Genomic DNA, 22,586 nt, shown 5'->3' on the forward strand with positions numbered 1-22,586 from the left:
CCTTAACGGTCAGCAGATTGATTGATCTCCAATCGAGCATTTATGGGTCCAGCTAGGATGCCAACTTTGGCAACACAAGATCGGCACACAAATCCACTGTTGTGTGCAAGTTCTGCAGGATAAAAATAAGCCATGGGCGTTAAAAACACAAACATAGGTACCAGGGCTCTACTGCAGCATGAGGCGGCATCACTGGATCCAGTCGGAAAACAGAACTGGCCAGCATTCCAAATTGGAACAAGTCTGCCCTCCTACTCCAGGTCTTCCATGTGGCAGTCAGACTGTATCCCCAATCATTAGTGTCCTTGTCGTCATCATCATCAGCTGCTTCTTCTCCTGCTCAAACTCCCCTTTTTCCCTGTCCTCTGATCCATCCTGAGACCTCTATAATGGAATTGGCTATGAGAAAACTATTAGTGACCAGAAAGCTTGTGTGCAAGCTGAAATCCCAACTGGCCAAGTTGCTGGCGGTGCAGTTGCTTCTTAGAGCTGTTTCACACGAGCGAGTCCATTGCGGGAATCACGCTTCGTGTGGGAGTGTGATCCTCCGCTCTGGACTTGCAGGAGCGCACGGCATTATCATGATTTAAAATGCCATGTGTCTCTGCATGGCCTTTTCTCCACAGAATCAGTGACATAAAGCTGTCAGTATGATTCTGTAGAAATAAGGTCAAGCAGAGACACATAGCATTATAAATCATGATAATGCCGTGCGCTCCTGCAAGTCCAGAGCGGAGGATCACACTCACACACGGAGCGTGATTCCCGCAATGGACTCGCTCGTGTGAAACAGCCCTTAGTTGTGAAAAATGTGGCCCAGTTCCATGCCTTGACTAAAATTTTATTTAGCAGTCTGTAAAAAAATTGTCTCATCATTAAAGGGAATCCATCACCACTTTTAAGGTGTCCTAACTAAGGGCAACATAAGAGACAGATCCGCTTAGAAAAATGCCGACTTACTTTCTTTAATTAACCCAGCCATGTTGAAAATCCTGTGCTAAACAGCTCCAGTGCATGCCGAACGAGTCGCCAGAGTCAATCAGAGGTGAGTGGGTGGAGAGAACCATTAGCTCAAGAATATAGGGACTCACCGGGATGTGCTGGAGCTGTTAGAACCTAGCAGCAGACAGATTCCCTTTAGGGCTCATGCACACGACCATATGTATTTTGCAGTCTGCAAAAAATACAGATGACGTCTGTGTGCCTTCCGTATTTTGTGTAATGGCCCCTAATAGAAGAGTACTATCCTTGTCCATAATGCGGACAATAATAGGACATGTTCTTTTTTTTTTGTGGAACACACATATGGAAACAGAATGCACACAGAGTAATTTCCATTACTTTTGCGGAACCGTTGAAATGAATGGTTCCGTATACGGTCTGCAAAAATAATGGAAAAAAAAGAAAATACATTCGTGTGCATGAGCTTTTAAGGAAATGTGGAGCACTTCCGTGCCTTCCCCAAAATTTGTATTCAGCAGGCTTTAATAGTTCCAGTCAGCTGTATGTAAGAATTGTCATCATTTTCTTAATGTGGTGCCCTTCCACGCCTTCTCCAAAATGTAATTCGCCAGCCACTACTAGTTCTGGCAAGCTGTCCGTAAAAATTGTCCTCATACTGATAATGTGGTACAGTTCCATGCCTTCCCCAAAATGTAATTCCGCATGCATTATTATTCCTTGTCGACTTTCTGAAAAAACATCTCTTGTCCTTCTGGAAATGTGGAGCATTTCTGCGACTTCACTAACATTTAATTCCGCTGTATATTCGTACTTCTGGTCAGTTGTCCATATTTTTAAATTGTCTCGTTTTCTAAATGACTCTGGCCTTTGCCCAACATGTACTCCATTCCCATGGACATCTGGGTAGGCAGACTGGAACAGTGGCCAGAGCTGACCCAGTTTGCTCTCACTGCATTGTCTTGTTTAGTGTAATTTTAGAGGGTGTTCAGTTCAGCAGATGGCATTGTCACACCCAAACAGACAAAATTATCATCCGCCACTGTACTTTAGTCAAAATAAATGACGGGTGGATACATGAAGATTTTCACACAGGCTGAGGCCTATGAATAGATCTGCAATTGCTGACAGTGGTTATTTATCACCAGCCCCATCATGTCACTGCTGCTACCATTATATTCTGTATTGTATGGCTGCTGCCAACACGGTAACTGTTATTTTCCCTACTGCCTCTACCATTAGCCCTACTCAGCCACCACTACTACTATTGTTCCAAGCTGTACTGCTACTGCTGCCACATGCCACTGTTACCACTACACACCTTAGACCTTTCCACTTCCACAGTGTACTGCTGTTGCTCTCCCCCCCCCCCCCCAAAAAAAATATACAGTTTCACCCGACACTACCATTTGTGTGTATAAATACAGGCAGGACACTGCCACAGTTAAAGGGCTTCTGTCACCCCCCAAAAGTTTTTTTTTTTTAGGCTAATTAAAATCCTTATACTGCAATTTTTCAATATATAGGGCTCTTACCCTTTTCTGTTGGATAGTTTCTTTAACCGCTTGCCGCCACGCTAATGCCGAAAGGCATCATTGCGGCGGCTCTCCCAGGCTACGCTAACGCCAATAGGCGTCATCTCGCGTGAGCCGAGATTTCCTGTGAACGCGCGCACTCAGACGCGCGCGTTCACAGGAACGGGAGGTAAGCGAGTGGATCTCCAGCCTGCCAACGGCGATCGCTCGCTGGCAGGCTGGAGATGTGATTTTTTTAACCCCTAACAGGCATATTAGACGCTGTTTTGATAACAGCGTCTAATATACCTGCTACCTGGTCCTCTGGTGGTCCCTTTTGTTAGGATCGACCACCAGAGGACTCAGGCAGCTCACTAAAGTAGCACCAAACACCACTACACTACACTACACCCCCCCCCGTCACTTATTAACCCTTTATAAACCACTGATCAGCCCATATAGACTCCCTGATCACCCCCCTGTCATTGATCACCCTCCTGTCATAGATCACCCCCCTGTAAGGCTCCATTCAGAGGTCCGTATGATTTTTACAGATCCACGGATACATGGATCGGATCCGCAAAACGCATACGGACATCTGAATGGAGCCTTACAGGGGGGTGATCAATGACAAGGGGGTGATCACGCATATAGACTTCCTGATCACTTCCTTGTCATTGATCACCCCCCTGTCATTGATCACCCCCCTGTAAGGCTCCATTCAGACGTCCGTATGATTTTTACGGATCCACTGATACATGGATCGGATCCGCAAAACACATGCGGACGTCTGAATGGAGCCTTACAGGGGGGTAATCAATGACAGAGGAGTGATCACCCATATAGACTCCCTGATCACCTCCCTCATTGTTCACCCCCCTGTAAGGCTCCATTCAGACGTCCGTATGATTTTTACGGATCCACGGATACATGGATCGGATCCGCAAAACACATACGGACGTCTGAATGGAGCCTTACAGGGGGGTGATCACCCATATAGACTTCCTGATCACCCCCTGTCATTGATCACCCCCCTGTCATTGATCACCCCCCTGTAAGGCTCCATTCAGACGTCCATATGATTTTTACGGATCCACGGATACATGGATCGGATCCGCAAAACACATACGGACGTCTGAATGGAGCCTTACAGGGGGTGATCACCCCATATACACTCCCTGATCACCCCCTGTCATTGATCACCCCCCTGTCATTGATCACCCCCCTGTAAGGCTCCATTCAGACGTCCGTATGATTTTTTCCGGATCCACGGATACATGGATCGGATCCGCAAAACACATGCGGACGTCTGAATGGAGCCTTACAGGGGGGTGATCAATGACAGAGGGGTGATCACCCATATAGATTCCCTGATCACCTCCATCATTGACCACCTCCCTGTAAGGCTCCATTCAGACGTCCGCATGTGTTTTGTGGATCCGATCCATGTATCCGTGGATCTGTAAAAAATCATACGGACGTCTGAATGGAGCCTTACAGGGGGGAGATCAATGACAGAGGGGTGATCACCCATATAGACTCCCTGATCACCTCCGTCATTGATCACCCCCCTGTAAGGCTCCATTCAGACGTCCACATGTGTTTTGCGGATCCGATCCATGTATCCGTGGATCCGTAAAAAAATCATACGGACGTCTGAATGGAGCCTTACAGGGGGGTGATCAATGACGCAGGTGATCAGGGAGTCTATATGGGTGATCACCCCTCTGTCATTGATCACCCCCCTGTAAGGCTCCATTCAGACGTCTGCATGTGTTTTGCGGATCCGATCCATGTATCCGTGGATCCGTAAAAAATCATACGGACGTCTGAATGGAGCCTTACAGGGGGGTGATCAATGACAGGGGTGTGATCAATGACAGGGTGGTGATCACCCCATATAGATTCCCTGATCACCCCCCTGTCATTGATCACCCCCTGTAAGGCTCCATGTAGACATTTTTTTGGGCACAAGTTAGCGGAAATTTTTTGTTTGTTTTTGTTTTTTCTTACAAAGTCTCATATTCCACTAACTTGTGTCAAAAAATAAAATCTCACATGAACTCACCATACCCCTCACGGAATCCAAATGCGTAATTTTTTTAGACATTTATATTCCAGACTTCTTCTGACGCTGTAGGGCCCCTAAAATGCCAGGGCAGTATAAGTACCCCACATGTGACCGCATTCCGGAACGAAGACACCCCAAGGTATTCCATGAGGGGCATATTGAGTCCATGAAAGATTGAAATTTTTGTCCCAAGTTAGCAGAAAGGGAGACTTTGTGAGAAAATACAAAAAAAATCAATTTCCGCTAACTTGTGCCCAAAAAAAATTCTAGGAACTCGCCATGCCCCTCACGGAATACCTTAGGGTGTCTTCTTTCCAAAATGGGGTCACATGTGGGGTATTTATACTGCCTTGGCATGTTAGGGGCCCGAAAGCGTGAGAAGAAGTCTGGGATCCAAATGTCTAAAAATGCCCTCCTAAAAGGAATTTGGGCCGCTTTGCGCATCTAGGCTGCAAAAAAGTGTCACACATGTGGTATCGCCGTACTCAGGAGAAGTTGGGGAATGTGTTTTGCGGTGTTATTTTACATATACCCATGCTGGGTGAGATAAATATCTTGGTCAAATACCAACCTTGTATAAAAAAATGGGAAAAGTTGTCTTTTGCAGAGATATTTCTCTCACCCAGCATGGGTATATGTAAAATGACACCCCAAAACACATTCCCCAACTTCTCCTGAGTACGGCGATACCAGATGTGTGCCACTTTTTTGCCGCCTAGGTGGGCAAAGGGGCACACATTCCAAAGAGCACCTTACAGATTTCACAGGTCCTTTTTTACACATTTTGATTTCAAACTACTTACCACACATTAGGGCCCCTAGAATGCCAGGGCAGTATAACTACCCCACAAGTGACCCCATTTTGGAAAGAAGACACCCCAAGGTATTCCGTGAGGGGCATGGCGAGTTCCTAGAATTTTTTATTTTTTGTCACAAGTTAGCGGAAAATGATGATTTTTATTTTTTTCCCTTACAAAGTCTCATATTCCACTAACTTGTGACAAAAAATAAAAAATTCCAGGAACTCGCCATGCCCCTCACGGAATACCTTGGGGTGTCTTCTTTCCAAAATGGGGTCACTTGTGGTGTAGTTATACTGCCCTGGCAATTTAGGGGCCCTAATGTGTGCGAAGTAGTTTGAAATCAAAATCTGTAAAAAATGGCCGGTGAAATCCTAAAGGTGTTCTTTGGAATGTGGGCCCCTTTGCCCACCTAGGCTGCAAAAAAGTGTCACACATCTGGTATCGCCGTACTCAGGAGAAGTTGGGCAATGTGTTTTGGGGTGTCATTTTACATATACCCATGCTGGGTGATATAAATATCTTGGTCAAATGCCAACTGTGTATAAAAAAATGGGAAAAGTTGTCTTTTGCCAAGATATTTCTCTCACCCAGCATGGGTATATGTAAAATGACACCCCAAAACACATTCCCCAACTTCTCCTGAGTACGGCGATACCAGATGTGTGTCACTTTTTTGCCGCCTAGGTGGGCAAAGGGGCACACATTCCAAAGAGCACCTTTCGGATTTCACAGGCCATTTTTTACACATTTTGATTTCAAACTACTAACCACACATTAGGGCCCCTAGAATGCCAGGGCAGTATAACTACCCCACAAGTGACCCCATTTTGGAAAGAAGACACCCCAAGGTATTTCGTGATGGGCATAGTGAGTTCATGGAAGTTTTTATTTTTTGTCACAAGTTAGTGGAATATGAGAGTTTGTAAGAAAGAAAAAAAAAAATCATCATTTTCCGCTAACTTGTGACAAAAAATAAAAAGTTCTATGAACTCACTATGCCCATCAGTGAATACCTTAGGGTGTCTACTTTCCGAAATTGGGTCATTTGTGGGGTGTTTGTACTGTCTGGGCATTGTAGAACCTCAGGAAACATGACAGGTGCTCAGAAAGTCAGAGCTGCTTCAAAAAGCGGAAATTCACATTTTTGTACCATAGTTTGTAAACGCTATAACTTTTACCCAAACCTTTTTTTTTTTTTACCCAAATTTTTTTTTTTAATCAATGACATGTAGAACAATAAATTTAGCGAAAAATTTATATATGGATGTCGTTTTTTTTGCAAAATTTTACAACTGAAAGTGAAAAATGTCATTTTTATGCAAAAAAATCGTTAAATTTCGATTAATAACAAAAAAAGTAAAAATGTCAGCAGCAATGAAATACCACCAAATGAAAGCTCTATTAGTGAGAAGAAAAGGAGGTAAAATTCATTTGGGTGGTAAGTTGCATGACCGAGCAATAAACCGCTAAAGTTGTGGAGTGCCGATTTGTAAAAAAGGGCCTGGTCACTAGGGGGGTATAAACCTGTGGTCCTTAAGTGGTTAAAAACGGCACTTTTATAATATGTAAAAGCATCCTCCTTTAAAAAAAAATGCCCCCTCCTCCTGCTGATTGACAGGGCCAGGGAGCGCTCTCCTCCTCCAACTGGCCCTGTCTGCAATTCAAATCCCGCGCCTGCACCTCATTCGGCGCAGGCGCTCTGAGAGAAGGATGCTCGCTTCCTCAGCACTTCCTCAGTGTGCCTGCACCGATGACGTCTTCTTTTTCGGGTTTAGAGGTGACGTCATCGGCGCAGGCGCACTGAGGGAGTGCTGAGATAGCGAGCGTCCTTCTCTCAGAGCGCCTGCGCCGAATGAGGTGCAGGCGCGGGATTTGAATTGCAGACAGGGCCAGTCGGAGGAGAGCGCTCCCTGGCCCTGTCAATCAGCAGGAGGAGGGGGAGTTTTTTTTTTTAAAGGAGGATGCGGCGGCTACCAGCAAGTAAACGCCCTACTTGCTGGTTAGGAGGTAATTTACATATTATAAAAGTGCCGTTTTTAAAGAACTAGCCAACAGAAAAGGGTAAGAGCCCTATATATTAATAAAATCGCAGTATAAGGATTTTAATTAGCCTAAAAAAAATATGACTTTTGGGGGGTGACAGAAGCCCTTTAAGGCATAATTTGTGGACTGCTTCTTCAGAACAAGGCACAGTTTTTTTTCCTAATAACACAGTGTGTGTTTAAACACCATCTGACCCCAATGTGAGACAATTTTTGATATGAAACAATTTCTTTCAAGAGAGGAAAATAGGAGGTTTAAGAGACCTGTACTCAGCTATCTCCAACACTCCCGTAGAAATGGAGCAGCGGTGCACATTTCCGACCAGCTGCTCCGTTCATTTCTGGGGGTTCTACGGGGGCCATGGCCCATGTTCTCATCATCAATGGGGACTTAGCAGTAGGGCCCCCACTGATCTAACAGTTATCCCCTATATTATGGATAGGGGATAACTTTATATAACCACAATACAAGAGCATGATGACTTATGTGAGCTTTACAAACAGTAGCTCTACAAAATAACCGGGATAAAGCATACACAAAGGACCAATGAATAGTACCCAAAAGGGAATACAAGAGTACAGATAACGAAAAGTCCAAAAATAAACAATAATACAGACCAGAGTAGCACTCGGGAGGGCCCCTTCTTTGTGTATGCGTTGTCCTGATTAATTGTATACCGCATTATATTTTACTTGTGCCTTTTGCAGCAAGATAGTCACGGGCAGTATTGGCCTGCGTTGCCCTAACGTTGAAGAGGCTAGATCAGCAAACAAACAGGCTGTATTAGGGAGGCCTTGGAGTGTGGAAAGGTTTCGTGCAGCACCCAGGATCTGCTCCCGAATTTCTGGATAGCGGTGTTTCAGGATTACATCCCTGTCAAGGTCTGGGTTCCTGGGTTTAGTCAAGGCTCTGTGGATTCTGTCCATCCTAAAGAGCAACACATCAAGCTGTGGGAGAAGGGACTTGAATAGGGCAGTCACCATATCAGATAAAGTAGTAATAGTCTCCGGGACCCCTCGGATACGTAAATTTGCCCTCCTTGAGCGATTTTCTAGATCCTCAAGCTTCGATTCCAGGGCTTCTAAATTAGCTGTCTGGTCATCAATGTCTCTGCTATCTACGGCAATAGCATCCACCATGCCCTCTGCTTTGGCCTAAACATCCACCACCCTCTGCCCCAAGTCCTGCATTTGCCTGGTAAATTCAGCGACCACCTGGGAAAATTAGTCCCTAAATACCTGCTTGATGTTAGTGAGGAGATCCTCCTGATAGTGTGGAGCTTGTGGAGGAGAAGCCGGGAGTAGAGAAGGCGGCGGTGGCGAGACGGTGTCTGCCATCTTGGAAGCCAAGAGTGAGGAGAAGATGGTGGGGATAGGGGCTGTGGATGCCCTGAATTTGCTATCGCTTTTCATCCTGGTCATCTTCCACAGTGCTAATGAAGTAGAGTGCTGATGGAGCTGTTAAAACAGGGCTAGTGAAGGTCCAGGCCAGTGTCTGGTGCGGAGCTCACGCGACGTGCATCCACTCTGGTGAATAGTGCGCATGCGCCCTCCAGTATACCGCATTGTAGCCCCCTGTACTATGTGGGTGAGGATTAATTTTCTGTTTTTATCATGGAGTATTTTGTATCAAATTCTGTTATAATAAAGATCGTGTTGTAGGATTATCTTGATATATTGTGTGGCGTCATTATTTTTGGAGGCACGTGTTGTGCATATAGGATGCCTTATTGTGGTATTGAGCCCAGTAAATGTAGGTGTAGCTTTACAAACAGTGGAAGAACCAAGCCTCATTAAAGCCCTGGAGTGAAACCTTGACACTGCTTAGGGATTCAAAATCTTGTAAGAAAAGGCTCTTTAGGGTTGCTGTATATACCTATCAATTAAAAATGTGGGTTCTTGAACTAGGCCACATGTATATAATCCCTTCCTGATGCAGTGATTTGCTTATAATTTATGCAAAGTAGTGGCCCGTGGGCCGTTTACCTTGGAATCTGACTAATATTTTTCTATTGAAAACTATTACTAGTTACTACATGCAGCCAGATGTTTGTTTTTCTTTTTAGAGCTAATAGCTCACATTAATGTGGTCTCCACCTATAGGACCCATCCTTTATTTATTTTTTTGGGACGACTATATCATATCCAGAACTCCTATAAAGATGGAGAGGCTGCACGCATGCCCAGTCGGCTGCTCCGTTCATTTCAGGGGGCTCCACAAGGTATGGGGCACCCATTCTCAAAATCAGTAGGGATCCCAGCGGTAGGATCCACCCCACAATCTAATAGTGGATAGGAGATAACTTTATATTACCAGAATAACCCTTTAAACACACCTCTAAAAAAATATTGATGTGATCTTCACCTATGCACCCATTCTTTTCTTGCACCAGATATTTAAACACATCTGTATTACATGTAAAAACAAAGTCAGTCAGGTATGGAAAGTCTGCTGACAGTGTATTAAAATGTTACTTAACAGCATTATGGATTATCCACTCTAGATAATCTGCCTGGTCCTGTGCTGCCAATCCAGTTGTCCCGACCAGGCTCTATTTACATGGCTTCTGTAGTGACATGTCGACACATGACTGCTGCAGCCAATCACTGGCCTTGTGGGGTGCACCACTGAGGCCAGTAATTGGCTGCGGCTAGAGATGAGGGAATTTCCGCTTATTAAATTCGTTCACATTTCATTTGTTGGTAAAAGGTGAATTGCATTATGGATTCCGTTACCACGGACCATAACGCAATTCTAAGACGGAATGCCTTTATAGGCATTCCGTCATAATAGAAGTCTATGGGCTGCAAAAAGGATCCGTCCCGTTTCCATTATGCAGTGGAGTCCTCCCCTGCACAACGGAAACAAGATGGATCCATTTGTCAGCCCATAGACTTCTATTATGACGGAATAAATAACGGAATACCTCTAAAGGCATTTAGTCATAGAATTGCTTTATGGTCCGTGGTGACGGAATCCATAACGCAATTCACCTTTTGCCAACAAACGAAGTGTGAACGAATTTCAAAATATGAAATTCGCTCATCCCTAGCTGCGGTGCTCCGTGAATGTTTAGGCCTCTTCCTAAGCCATGTAATGTCAGTCACAGGGCCTAGCCAAAGCTCATTCCTATCAAAGAAAACGCGGCTGAGGTGTGATATCAAGCACAACCCCTATGCAATGAACTTGGTAAGGAGGAGGCTGCGGAATTCACCAGCTTCCGCAAACAGCTGTTCATTGGGACTTCAGGGAGTCGGACCCCTGCTGATCTCATAATGATTACCTATCCGGAGGATAGGCCATCCCTACGAAAATCATTGAAAACCCCTTTAATTATGTGCAACAAAGTTAAAGGGGTTGTTAGGGGCATTTAAGGGGCAGTAATGATGTTGTGATCACCCACATGTGAACACTCAGTGGACAGTGACTGGCTGCGATGGTCACGTCCTTGAAACATTTTCACTGCAGCACCAGAACTGCCAAGGATTTTTGTTATTTTATTACATCACCTTGAATGTTTTTTAAATGTCCCAGAAAACCCCTTTCATTGGAAAAACTGGATTTTTGTACTCACTGTAAAATCCTTTTCTTGTATGATGCAGGGGGACACAGCACCATGGGTATAAGCCCAGCAACCACTAGGAGGCGACACTAGATAACAGAAAAGTTGCCGCCTCCCAGGTGGGCTATACCCTCTCCACAGCCACTAGGCTATTCCGTTTGTACCAATAGCAGTAGGAGAGAGAAACAAAAGCGAAGAACCAACATGTCCTAGACCGGGAAATGAAACGAGAACAGCAACCCAGTGGCAGGAAGACACAAGAAAACAAAGGGTGGGATCTGTGTCCCCCAGTGCATCCTATGAGAAAAGGATTTTACGGTGAGTACAAAAATCCAGTTCTCTCGTGAATTGCATGGGGGACACAGCACAATGGGACATCCCAAAGCAGTTCCCGAGGGTGGGATTGAAAAGTCATGCAAAAAGTCAGGTGCATAGGTGCAGGAGAACCATGTGACCCAACAGCACCAGGAGAGACCCAGCATGAAATGATCCAAAGGAAATAATGGGAGACCGTAATGATCCCAAGGGCAAGTGCCCAGGAAAAAGGCCTGCCAGAAGGAACAAGGAAAACACCCAGCTCCACCCAAGGTGAGAGAAATAAAGTGCTAGAAAACAGGAAGCAGGGCACCCTAGAATCCGAGAGGTGCAACGGCAAGAGCATTAGAAACGTACCTATACTGCGCCCAGGAAGGGGGAAACAGGGCCGCATGGTGCACCATAGACCAAGACAGGCGCACACTATAATCAGGTAGGTGCAATGGTCACGGCAAGTGAAGGGCCTCCATATCTCGCCTGGAAAGGGGGGAAATAGGGCCACATGGTACACCATAGAGCCAGACAGGAGTAATGGATACATCACCTGGAGATGGTGCAGGTACCCTACCTATGAGGGAGCAAGATGGCTGCTTGGTGCACACTAGAACCAGGAAGGGGCCATTGCTACTGCATGGAACATGATAGAGTCAGACAAGAGTAATGGCTACAACATCAGGAGATGGTGCAGGTACCCTACCTAGGAAGGAAGGAAAGTGGCTGCTTGGTGCACATCATAATCAGATAGGTGCAATGGTCACGTCAAAAGGAAGTTGGCCTCCAGTGATGGCCAGTTCGCCCACGAACACATGCGAGCTGCCATCTTAAATCACAAGTCCGGCGATGCACAGTAAGTCCTTACCTGTGCCTGCGCCGCGAGCTGGTCTGCAACAAATGCGGTCACCGGGAGCAGGCAATCCGAGAACAGTCCGATGAAGGCCCCTGGCGGCTGTTCTTGGAACTGCCTGCTCCCGGTGACCACATTTGTTTCAGACCGGCTTGCGCACAGGCACAGGTAAGGACTTACCTGTGCATCGCCGGACTTGTGATTTAAGATGGCAGCCCGGATGTGTTCGCGGGTGAACACGGCGAACTGGCCATCACTGTTGGCCTCTATATCTCACCAGGTAAGAGTGAAATAGGGCTGCATGGTACTCCATAGAGCCAGACAGGAGTAAAGGCTACAGCATCTGGAGATGGTGCCGGTGCTGTACCTATGAAGGAAGCAAAGTGACTGCGTGGTGGTGCACACTATGGCCAGGCAGGTACAATTGCAATGGTAATTGAAAATGGCCTCTATATCTCACTTGGGAAGGGATAAATAGGGCTGCATGGCACACCATAGAGCCAGACAGGAGTAATGGCTACAGCATCTGGAAATGATGCAGGTACTCCACCTATGAAGGGAGTAAGGTGGCTGCTTGGTGCACTCAAGAACCAGGCAGGCCACATGTAGCACAATATAGCCAGACAGCAGTAATGGCTACAGCATCTGGAGATTGAGCAAGTACTCCACCTATGAAGGGAGCAAGGTGGCTGCTTGGTGCACTCCAGAACCAGGCAGGGGCAATAGTAACAGCAATTGAAAATGGCCTCTATAGTTCGCTTGGGAAGGAAGAAATAGGGATGCATGGTACACCATAAAACCAGATAGGAGTCATGGCTATAGCGCCTGGAGATGGTGCAGGTACTCTACCTATGAAGGGAGTAAGGTGGCTGTTTGGTGCACTCCAGAACCAGGCTGGGGGAAATGCAATGGCAATTGAAAATGGCCTCTATACCTCGCCTGGGAAGGGAGAAATAGGGCCGCATGGAGGACCATATAGCCAGACAAGAGTAATGACTACAGCATCAAGAGATGGTGCAGGCAATTGAAGGTGGCCTGTATATCTCACCTAGAGAGGGAGAAATATGGCTGGCTGGTGCACAGTAATGGCGACAGCATCTGGAGCTGGTACATGCATTTCCTCACGGAACTACCAGCTTGCCCAGAACGGGGACCCCCTATAATAAGATTACGTGGCGCACACCAGCACCAGAATGGTGAACTGGTGGGAATACACTCCAATGCGTAGAATAGAACCAGAAAGGTCTGTCGTGATACAGCCATTGGCAGAAGTACTAGTACCGCCCTGTTAAGGGGAAGGCGTACGTACCAAGGACCCCACATAGGTGTGCTGGCATACCAAACACAGTGACGTCTGACATACCTGCAAGTACCCCCTGAAGCCAGGGGATTGCCATCCAAAATCCACTAGAGGGAATACCAACCCTGTTTCCTTTAGGGGAGGTTCCTCAGTGTACGTTGGTCTTAGACCACTCAGGCCTGTCCCGGGGATGCCGAGGGAGTGCCATTCGCAAGAATGTTCTGTGAAATACCCCTTGCGGAACCTGGTGTCTGAGCGTAAGCACGCCCCATCCTTTGCAGAGAAGACCCTGTGGAGGATAGAGGTAGCCACAACTTGGGCAGACTCAACCACTGAGGAAGGAGTCGTGTTAACTCCGAAATGCGTCTGGTGTATACAAGTCTCTACAAAAGGAAGAATAAACGCAGCTCACCTGCGCATCTATATCTGCAACAACATCCGAATGTTCCGAAAGAAACGATAGTCCTGGGTAAAAAACATCGAGTCATCACAATCTTTAAGTGGGTGCAATCCCACATCTACCACGGTACTTAAGCGGACTGTTTCTATGGTTGCAAATTTATCACTCACTTCAAAAGTTGATCGGAGGTACGACCATCTGTGCTGGCAACACTTTACTGCTTCCAAACAGTGAGTAACCTGCTAACACTACATATCGCAGTGTACCAGCTAATTACAACTAAGCTATAACTGTGAAAGTATATATGCAACGTATTGCAAAAGGAAAAATTTTGCTACCTCAGCACACTTGTATATTGGATATATCGCTGATAAATTGCAGACCAACATAGAGACTGTATCCACTATCAGTACAAGCTGAGACTATTGAAATAGACATTGTATCTATTGCTGCGATCTATTGAACTAGACATTGCATCTTTTGCTGCGATCTCAGATCGAGCACCCATTAACCCTTGGCATGGTTACATTTTAAACATGTATATTGTATTTTAGAGTGAATAGGTACCTTACTTGCACAATAAATTGTATTTAATGTATTTAATACATTTTTAGAATGAAATATTGTCTAGAGTTTGGTATGAATCAGATGTAGGTGTGCCCCTCTTACATAGCTATAAAATGTATAATAACAATACATTAGTAAGTGGCATGTATTAACTTTCTCTACATGATAAATGCCACTGAAGTGAGACAACCCCTTTAATAGCAAAGGTTGAAAGCTAAAAAGGTACAACCCCCTGCCCTATGGCTCATGCACACGACCGTATGTATTTTGCAGTCCGCAAAAAATACGGATGACGTCTGTGAGCATTCCCTATTTTGCGGAACAGAAAAGCCTGCCCCTAATAGAACAATCCTATCCTTGTCTGTAATGCGAACATTATTAGGACATGTTCTATTTTTTTTTTTGCAGAACAAACATACGGAAACCGAATGCACACGGAGCAACTTCCATTTAAAAAAAAAACAAACGCTGTAAGAAAATACGTTCATGTGTATGAGTCCTAAAGTGACGCTCTGGGGACTGAAACCCTGCAGGGTCCGTTTAGGTTTCGGGCTTTCACCACAGCATGTGGATAAGATTTCATTCACTTTGCAGGTAGTGTAAAATGCAGCAGATTTGTAACGGCAAATTTACAATGCGTTCGCAGTGTGTGGACGACCCCTAAGAGTGGAGAACAGCAATAAGATAACACAGGACAATGACTGATTGAGCAAGATTGACGCCGCTTCCGGCCGGGGATTGGAGACCGCTGCAAACGGCCATCACTGTATATTATTTTAATAGACAAATGTGCATTTTGTGGTGCAAAAATATTTCACACAGATGTGCCAATTTCATATTTTTAGTCTTCTTTCATCCATATTCTTACAAGCATTTTCGGGTGTTTTTTTATTTTATTTTTTTATGTGTATTTTGAAGTCCTATAGAGAAGCCTATGGGAAAACTAGCAATGCCCAGCACATAAATACATAAAAAATACACAAGGACGGGAAGAATGAAAAGGACAGTTTCAATGTCATCTCCTCGGCGATTATTAGGACAGGTGGCTGCTGTGCCTTGTCCATGAATAAATGAGATTGGGTCTGAATTGTAGAAGGAATTTGGGGTCTACTCTGTAATATGTTCATAACTCATTCATGTTCGCATAACTTTGAGACCATGTCATTAAACAAAGCAGCAAACGCTGGCAGGTCTATAGGGACAAAGCCAAAACCAACGTGTGACCTTGTTACAGGCTGCCATCCCAGGAAACCGTCACAGCCTGAAAGTGATCTGATTTGTCAGAATTAGTCTTCAGAGAATTACTGACAAGCCAGTTTTACCTCAGAAAAAACCCAAAGGATTCTTCCCACACACCAGATGTCACTTTTTTCAGCAGGATGAGCAACAGTATATAGGTCAATGTATGGGCAATACATGATCGTTTAAGGGTTTTACAAATGGCGAATTCAATAGTAAAATCTTAGCGACTGTTGTCTTGGCTCATTTTTGAGGTACAGTTCCAGGTTTTACATATGTCTCTTTAGAAATATTTCTCCATGGCACTGCCTTTGTCTAGCTTTAGAGATTTCAGCTATAATTTATGCACATTTTCGGAGTGTAAATTAACATAATTCTGCCGAGCGGATGAGGCTCTATTCCTGCCGCTAAGCCCTGTCCACCCTTTAGAAAAGCGGGAAAAGTTGCTAATCTTAACGCCTAAATGGTGTGTGCCAAAATTTGTAAAAAAAAAAAAAAAAAAAAAGTGCCATGCCTGCCATAATAAATTCCCCACCACCTCCCTGCACTGGGAAAAAGCATCCCTCCTTCCAGATCAACATACTATCAGCTCTGGCAGGCGCGTTCCCACTGCTTCCATCTTTGGTGATGGCCTGGGAACATCCTGGCACCATTTAGGATTTCTTACTGCACACCAAGTATATCTATGCTGTCTGGCATTGCACAGGTTGTGTGTTCATGGTCTAGTACAGATACAGCTTCATATCCATATAACATTTTTCCCAATGTTTTGTTAACTACAAAGTCTGAATACAGCTTGCCATTTCATCTATGATGACCACTGAATATAAAGAAACAGACTGAATATTAGTCAAAAACTTTTTTTTGTTTTATTTAAAATATAAGTGATCTTTGTTTCACCACTATTGAATGTACTGGACTGGTTTGGTGGATTCATGAAGTCTATGAACAATATAAAAAGGACTTAATAAAACTAATACAGTCATTTCTATATACACATTGTACTATGTATGTTCATGTCACAGCCATATGGATCTAGCCGCAGTTACGGCTATTCCGAAGATACATTTTTTGTGTTTTTAAAGCAATTCACAATGCTTTGGAAATTGCTATTCCATTTCTGCCAATTGAAGAACACCCTTCTAACAAGCTGACAGCAGTATTTTTAGACCATATTTCATTTAGGGTAAAAGTTCCTGAATATGGATCTTTACCGGTAAATGTTCCCAGAAGTGGACAAATGTGGCTTATTTGCATATAATCACAAGTGTCTATTTTCTCACACATCGGCCACATGCTGGAAATTCTCAAGCGGCGCATACTATCAACTTTGTTGGGTTTCATGCACTCGACCATGTCCGTAATCTGGTCTGCAAACAATGGGTCTGCAAAATATGGATACCTTCAGTGTGCATTCTGCATTTTCTCACGCCGCTCAATAGAAAGGGTATTCTTGTATGCCCTTTCTATAATTTTGTAGAACGACCACAGGGATCCACAAAACACAATGACGTATGCATGACTCCATAGAAATGAATGGGTCAGTGTGCTAAGTGCATACAGATTTAGGAGTCTTTGCAAGCAGCACAAAAAGTAATGTCTTAAGATGAGCAGTTGTTTCTCCTGTACACAAAGTGTGTTCCATAAATCTTTGCACTAGCAAAAAAGATAAACATTTCTAAACCTTTTTCATGCAATCTGATGGTTTTACAATAAAGCACTTTTCATGTAGTTTAGCACACACAAGCTCTGGTTAAACAGAGTCTGCATGTGAAGCCACGTTTCCTCCAGACTTGCTGACAACGTGGAAATGTCTTCTAATAATGTTGCTTGTGAGGAGATAAACCTCAGGTGAATCTGAAAACAGATAAAAAGAACATGAAGGAGGAACAGAACTTTTACACAGATCAACAATCATTAGACTTTAATGACACAGGTTAGCAATGTGCTTAAGTACACTGAACACAAATATAAACGCAACACTTTCGGTTTTGCTCCCAATTTGCAATAGCTGAACTCAAAGATCTGAAACATTTGCTACATACACAAAAGACCCATAACAAATATTGTTCACAAATCTGTGTTAGTGAGCGCTTCTCCTTTGCTGAGATAATCCATCCCACCTCACAGGTGTGGCATATGAAGGTGCGCTGATTAGACAGCATGAATATTGCACAGGTGTGCCTTAGACTATTGCACAGGTGTCCCAAACATGCTCAATGGGTGACATGTCCGGTGAGTATGCTGGCCATGCGAGAACTGGGATGTTTTCAGCTTCCAGGAATTGTGTACATATCCTTGCAATATGGGGCCGTGCATTATCATGCTGCAACATGAGCTGATGGTCGTGGATGAATGGCACAACAATGGGCCTCAGGATCTCGTCACTGTATCTCTGTGCATTCAAAATGCCATCAATAAAATGCACCCGTGTTCGTTGTCCATAACATACAACTGCCCATACCATAACCCCAGAACAAAACATACAATGCAACAGCTCTCTGCAAACTAAATAAAGTACAAAAATGCATTATGATTGCTAATGCTATGCCTATAAATTAGAGATGCTTGGCAAATACATTTTGTACAAAATTATTTGAGCCCGTCTGCCACACGTCAAGGCGATCTCTGTAAGACGGGAACCTAACACAAAATTCTACCTGTTATGTGCCATGACGGCTACCATATAATTCAGGGAGTGTAGGTTCCATGTGCATGCTAGGCACACTTACATTTTTAATCATCTTTGGTGCCAAAATGGCATCCATAATATCCAGGGAAAGCAGGTGCAGCTGACACCTTAGTCGTGCACTCCTGACCAGCCTGTCTGCACCATAGGCAGATTTTAATTAGTGTGAGTATATAGCTTGGCCTGCTCTCCCTCACTCACTGGAAGCCATTTGGCACCAGAAGTATAGGGTGGACTCTTATTGCATTTGTTGGTGGCCATTTGGCACCAGGAGAGTTGTGGAGTGGGCTCGGCATGCATGTTGGTACCTGCATTCCCTGGATATAATGGAGGCCATTTTGGCACTAAAGATGATAAAAATTTAAGTGGGCCCAGCATGCACGTGGAACCTACACTCCATGAATTGCATGGTAGCCGTCATGGCACATAACAGGTAGAATTTAGTGTTAGGTCCCCGTCTTACAGAGATAGTCTTGACATGTGACAGACGGGCTCAAACAATTTTGTACAAAATGTATTTGCCAAGCATCTCTAATTTATAAGCATAGCATTAGCAATCATAATGCATTTTTGTACTTTATTTGGTTTGCAGAGTGCTGTTGCATTGTAGGTTTTGTTCTATGTTGTATTTTCAGCCATAGCAACGTGCACCTGCACATTGGGATGTGCTGACTGACCCCCTTTTTTTTCTTTGCAGTTTATACCATACCACCGCCACCATCGGCCACTCTATCCACAACGTTGACGTCAGCAAACCGCTCACCCACACGCTGTCGGCCATCTGCCCTGAACAGTGAAAACCGGGACTCATGCGTGAACAGAACGCCTCTCCATCGTGCCAGACGCCATAGAATGTGAGCATTTGCCCACTCAAGTCTGTTACGACGACGAACTGCAGTCAGGTCCAGACACTGATGAGGACGATGAGCATGCAGATGAGCTTCCCTGAGATGGTTTCTGACAGTTTGTGCAGACATTCTTTGGTTATGCAAACCAATTGTTGCTGCAGCTGTCCGGTTGGCTGGTCTCAGACGATCATGGAGGTGAACATGCTGGATGTGGAGGTCCTGGGCTGCTGTGGTTACATGTGGTCTGCGGTTGTGAGGCCGGTTGGATGTACTGCCAAATTCTCTGAAACGCCTTTGGAGATGGCTTATGGTAGAGAAATGAACATTCATTGCATGGGCAACAGCTCTGGTAGACATTCCTGCAGTCAGAATGCCAATTGCACGCTGCCTCAAAAGTTGCAACATATGTGGCATTGTGCTGTGTGATCAAACTGCACATTTCAGAGTGGACTTTTATTGTGGGCAGTCTAAGGCACACCTGTGCAATATTCCTGCTGTCTAATCAGCACCTTGATATGCCACACCTGTGAGGTGGGATGGATTATCTCAGCAATGGAGAAGTGCTCACTAACACAGGGGTTAAAGGGGTTATCCAACTCCCGAAACACCCCGCACACACAATGTCCTTACCTGGCTTCCCCACACCTGCGTCTCTTCTGATGCCGTATGTCCCTGCCACACGGATAAAAACATCCGGTGTTGGGGGAAGAGGGTGACGCTAGGGAGGCTGGTTCCAGTCTCTGCCTGCTATTGGCTGCCCCACCCCGAATGTTTTAATCCACGTGATCGGGAGATGCAGCGGTGGCCGTACGAGCTTCGGAAGCGACGCGGGTGCTGGGGAGCAGGTAAGTACAATCTCTGTGAGGGCCCGGGCATATGGAGAAGCATTTCAGGGGTTGGATAACCCCTTTAATACAAGGCACTTACTAATGAATTGTGACTGTCCATATTGCTTCCTTTGCTGGCTTGATTAATTTTTCTGTCACATTTTACACTGCTCATTTCCAGGGGTTATGACCACCCTGAAATCCAGCAGCAGAGGCCATGCTTGCACACTATAGGAAAAAGCACCAGCCTCGCTGGTGGTTGGGACTGTGGGAGTTCACATAGGTACGCATGTGCAGCAGCACCTGTCCCATCTCATCCACCTTATATCTGTGCTGCAGCAGCTAGTCGTGTTTTCACACTATAGGAAAAGGTTTTCTTACAGTGTGCAAGCACGGTCATCACAACCATGGAAATAAGCAGTGTATGGAAAAATGAGTCAACCTACCGACGGAGGCAATATGGACAATCACAATACATTACTAAGTGCTTTGTATTAACTGTCTACATGATAAATGCCATTTGCTGAAGTGAGAAAGTCCCTTTAAGGCCCAAAAAATGTATTTGTTGCAAAATTGCCAGCATTTTCTGGGGGGGAAAAAGAGCCAACTGCAAAGTAGGTGGGGGGAGGGGAACTGCACAGGTGGCATCATGTGACTTGTGGACAGAGTGGCCAAACTTTTGGCTTTGTAACTGAATTAGAAAGTGCTTAAGGAGTAACTGTGAATGAATCCTGGACAATAATTCAGGTTCAGTACAGTACAATAGGTAAAGCAATATACGCAGCTAAAAGAAAAAAATGGATTTTTTGTACTCACCGTAAAATCCTTTTCTCGTAGTAGGCATTGGGGGACACAGCACCATGGGTATATGCCCAGCTGCCACTAGGAGGCTGACACTAGAAACAAAAAAGTGTTGGCTCCACCCAGGTGGGCTATACCCCTCTGCTAGAGCCAGAATAACTCAGTCAGTACAAAAAGCAGTAGGAACGCCACACCTGAACCAAAAAGAAACGGAGTGCCAACAAGTCTTGAACTGGGGAACCCGACAACCACAAGCAAACGCCGGAACCACGAACAAGAATAAATGCTCCAAGGAAAGGGTGGGATCTGTGTCCCCCAATGCCTACTACGAGAAAAGGATTTTACGGTGAGTACAAAAAATCCATTTTTCTCGTGCGTGGCATTGGGGGACACAGCACCATGGGACGTCCCAAAGCAGTCCCTGAGGGAGGGAAGAAGAATGCCAAGACGGCAACCTAAAGCACCGCTGCCTGCAGAACCTTACGCCCCAGGCTGGCATCAGCAGAAGCCAGGGAATGAATGTGGTAAAATTTAGAAAAAGTGTGAACTGACGCCCAGGTGGCGGCCCGGCAAAGCTGGGCAGCCGAAGCCTGATGACGCACCGCCCAGGAAGCCCCGACTGCCCTAGTCGAATGAGCAGTCAACCTGGAAGGGGGAGCACGGCCCTTCGCGGCGTAGGCCTCCTTGACAGCCGACCGAACCCAGCGAGAGATGGTGGCCTTGGAGGCAGGCAAACCTTTACGAGGACCCGCCGGAACCAGGAAAAGAGAATCCGAACGACGGAAGGGTTCCGTGAGGCGAAGGTACCAGCGGAGGGCCCGAACAACATCCAGGCAATGGAGAGACTTCTCCCGAGGGTGAGAAGGATTAGGGCAGAAGGAAGGAAGGATAATCTCCTCATTGATGTGAAACGGGGTGACAACCTTAGGGAGAAAGGAAGGAACGGGACGCAAAACGACCTTGTCCTGATGGAACACCAGGAAAGGCGACCGGCAGGAAAGCGCCGCCAGTTCGGAAACCCGACGGATAGAGGTGATAGCCACAAGGAAGGCAACCTTAAATGACACAAACGACAGAGAGATGTCTGCCAAGGGCTCAAAAGGAGAGGACTGAAGAGCATCGAGGACAAGATTCAGGTCCCACGGCTCCACCGGAAGGCGAAAAGGAGGGGCTCGGCGAGCGACACCCTGCAGAAAAGTCTTAACCTGAGCCCGTGCGGCCACAGAACGTTGAAAAAGGACCGAAAGGGCAGAAATCTGAGAGAAGCCAGGCGAAGCCCCTTATCAAAGCCAGCCTGAAGGAAGGCCAGAATATTAGGGACCGAAAAAAGGAGGGGACGAAAACGTGCGGACTCGCACCAAGCAAAATACGCCCTCCAGGTCCGATAGTAAATACGGGCCGACTGGGGCTTCCGAGCGCGAAGCATCGTCTGAATGACAGAGTCCGAGAGACCACGGGCCTTCAGGACCGCGGTCTCAACAGCCACACCGTCAAACGAAGCTGCGGTAAATTCGGGTGGAACAGAGGGCCCTGCGAAAGGAGATCGCGGCGCAGGGGAAGACGCCATGGAACGTCGGCGAGCAGGAACACGAGATCTGCGTACCACGCCCTGCGGGGCCAATCCGGAGCCACCAGAATCGCCGGCACCCGGGCTGCCTTGAGACGCTTGAGCACTCGAGGCAGAAGAGGGATGGGCGGAAAGAGATACAGAAGGTCGAACTGAGACCAAGGCAGAACTAGGGCATCGACCGCTAGAGCTTGTGGATCCCTGGACCGCGCAACATAGCGCGGAAGTCTGTGATT

General features: G+C 45.8%; 1 protein-coding gene across 2 annotated transcripts in view; it reads right to left on the reverse strand.

Moving 5' to 3' along the window:
* Positions 1 to 16,468: 16,468 nt before the first annotated feature.
* WDR36 (WD repeat domain 36) overlaps positions 16,469 to 22,586 on the reverse strand; it is a 69,118-nt gene continuing 63,000 nt past the window's right edge. For both annotated transcript variants that reach the window (XM_044275945.1, XM_044275944.1), the window contains one exon: positions 16,469 to 17,475. In XM_044275945.1, the coding sequence (XP_044131880.1) occupies positions 17,372 to 17,475 (104 nt within the window). In that variant the 3' untranslated portion in view covers positions 16,469 to 17,371. The remainder of the gene's footprint in view (positions 17,476 to 22,586) is intronic.

Source organism: Bufo gargarizans, chromosome 1, assembly GCF_014858855.1.
Source record: "Bufo gargarizans isolate SCDJY-AF-19 chromosome 1, ASM1485885v1, whole genome shotgun sequence".
Classification (NCBI taxonomy): Eukaryota; Metazoa; Chordata; class Amphibia; order Anura; family Bufonidae; genus Bufo; species Bufo gargarizans.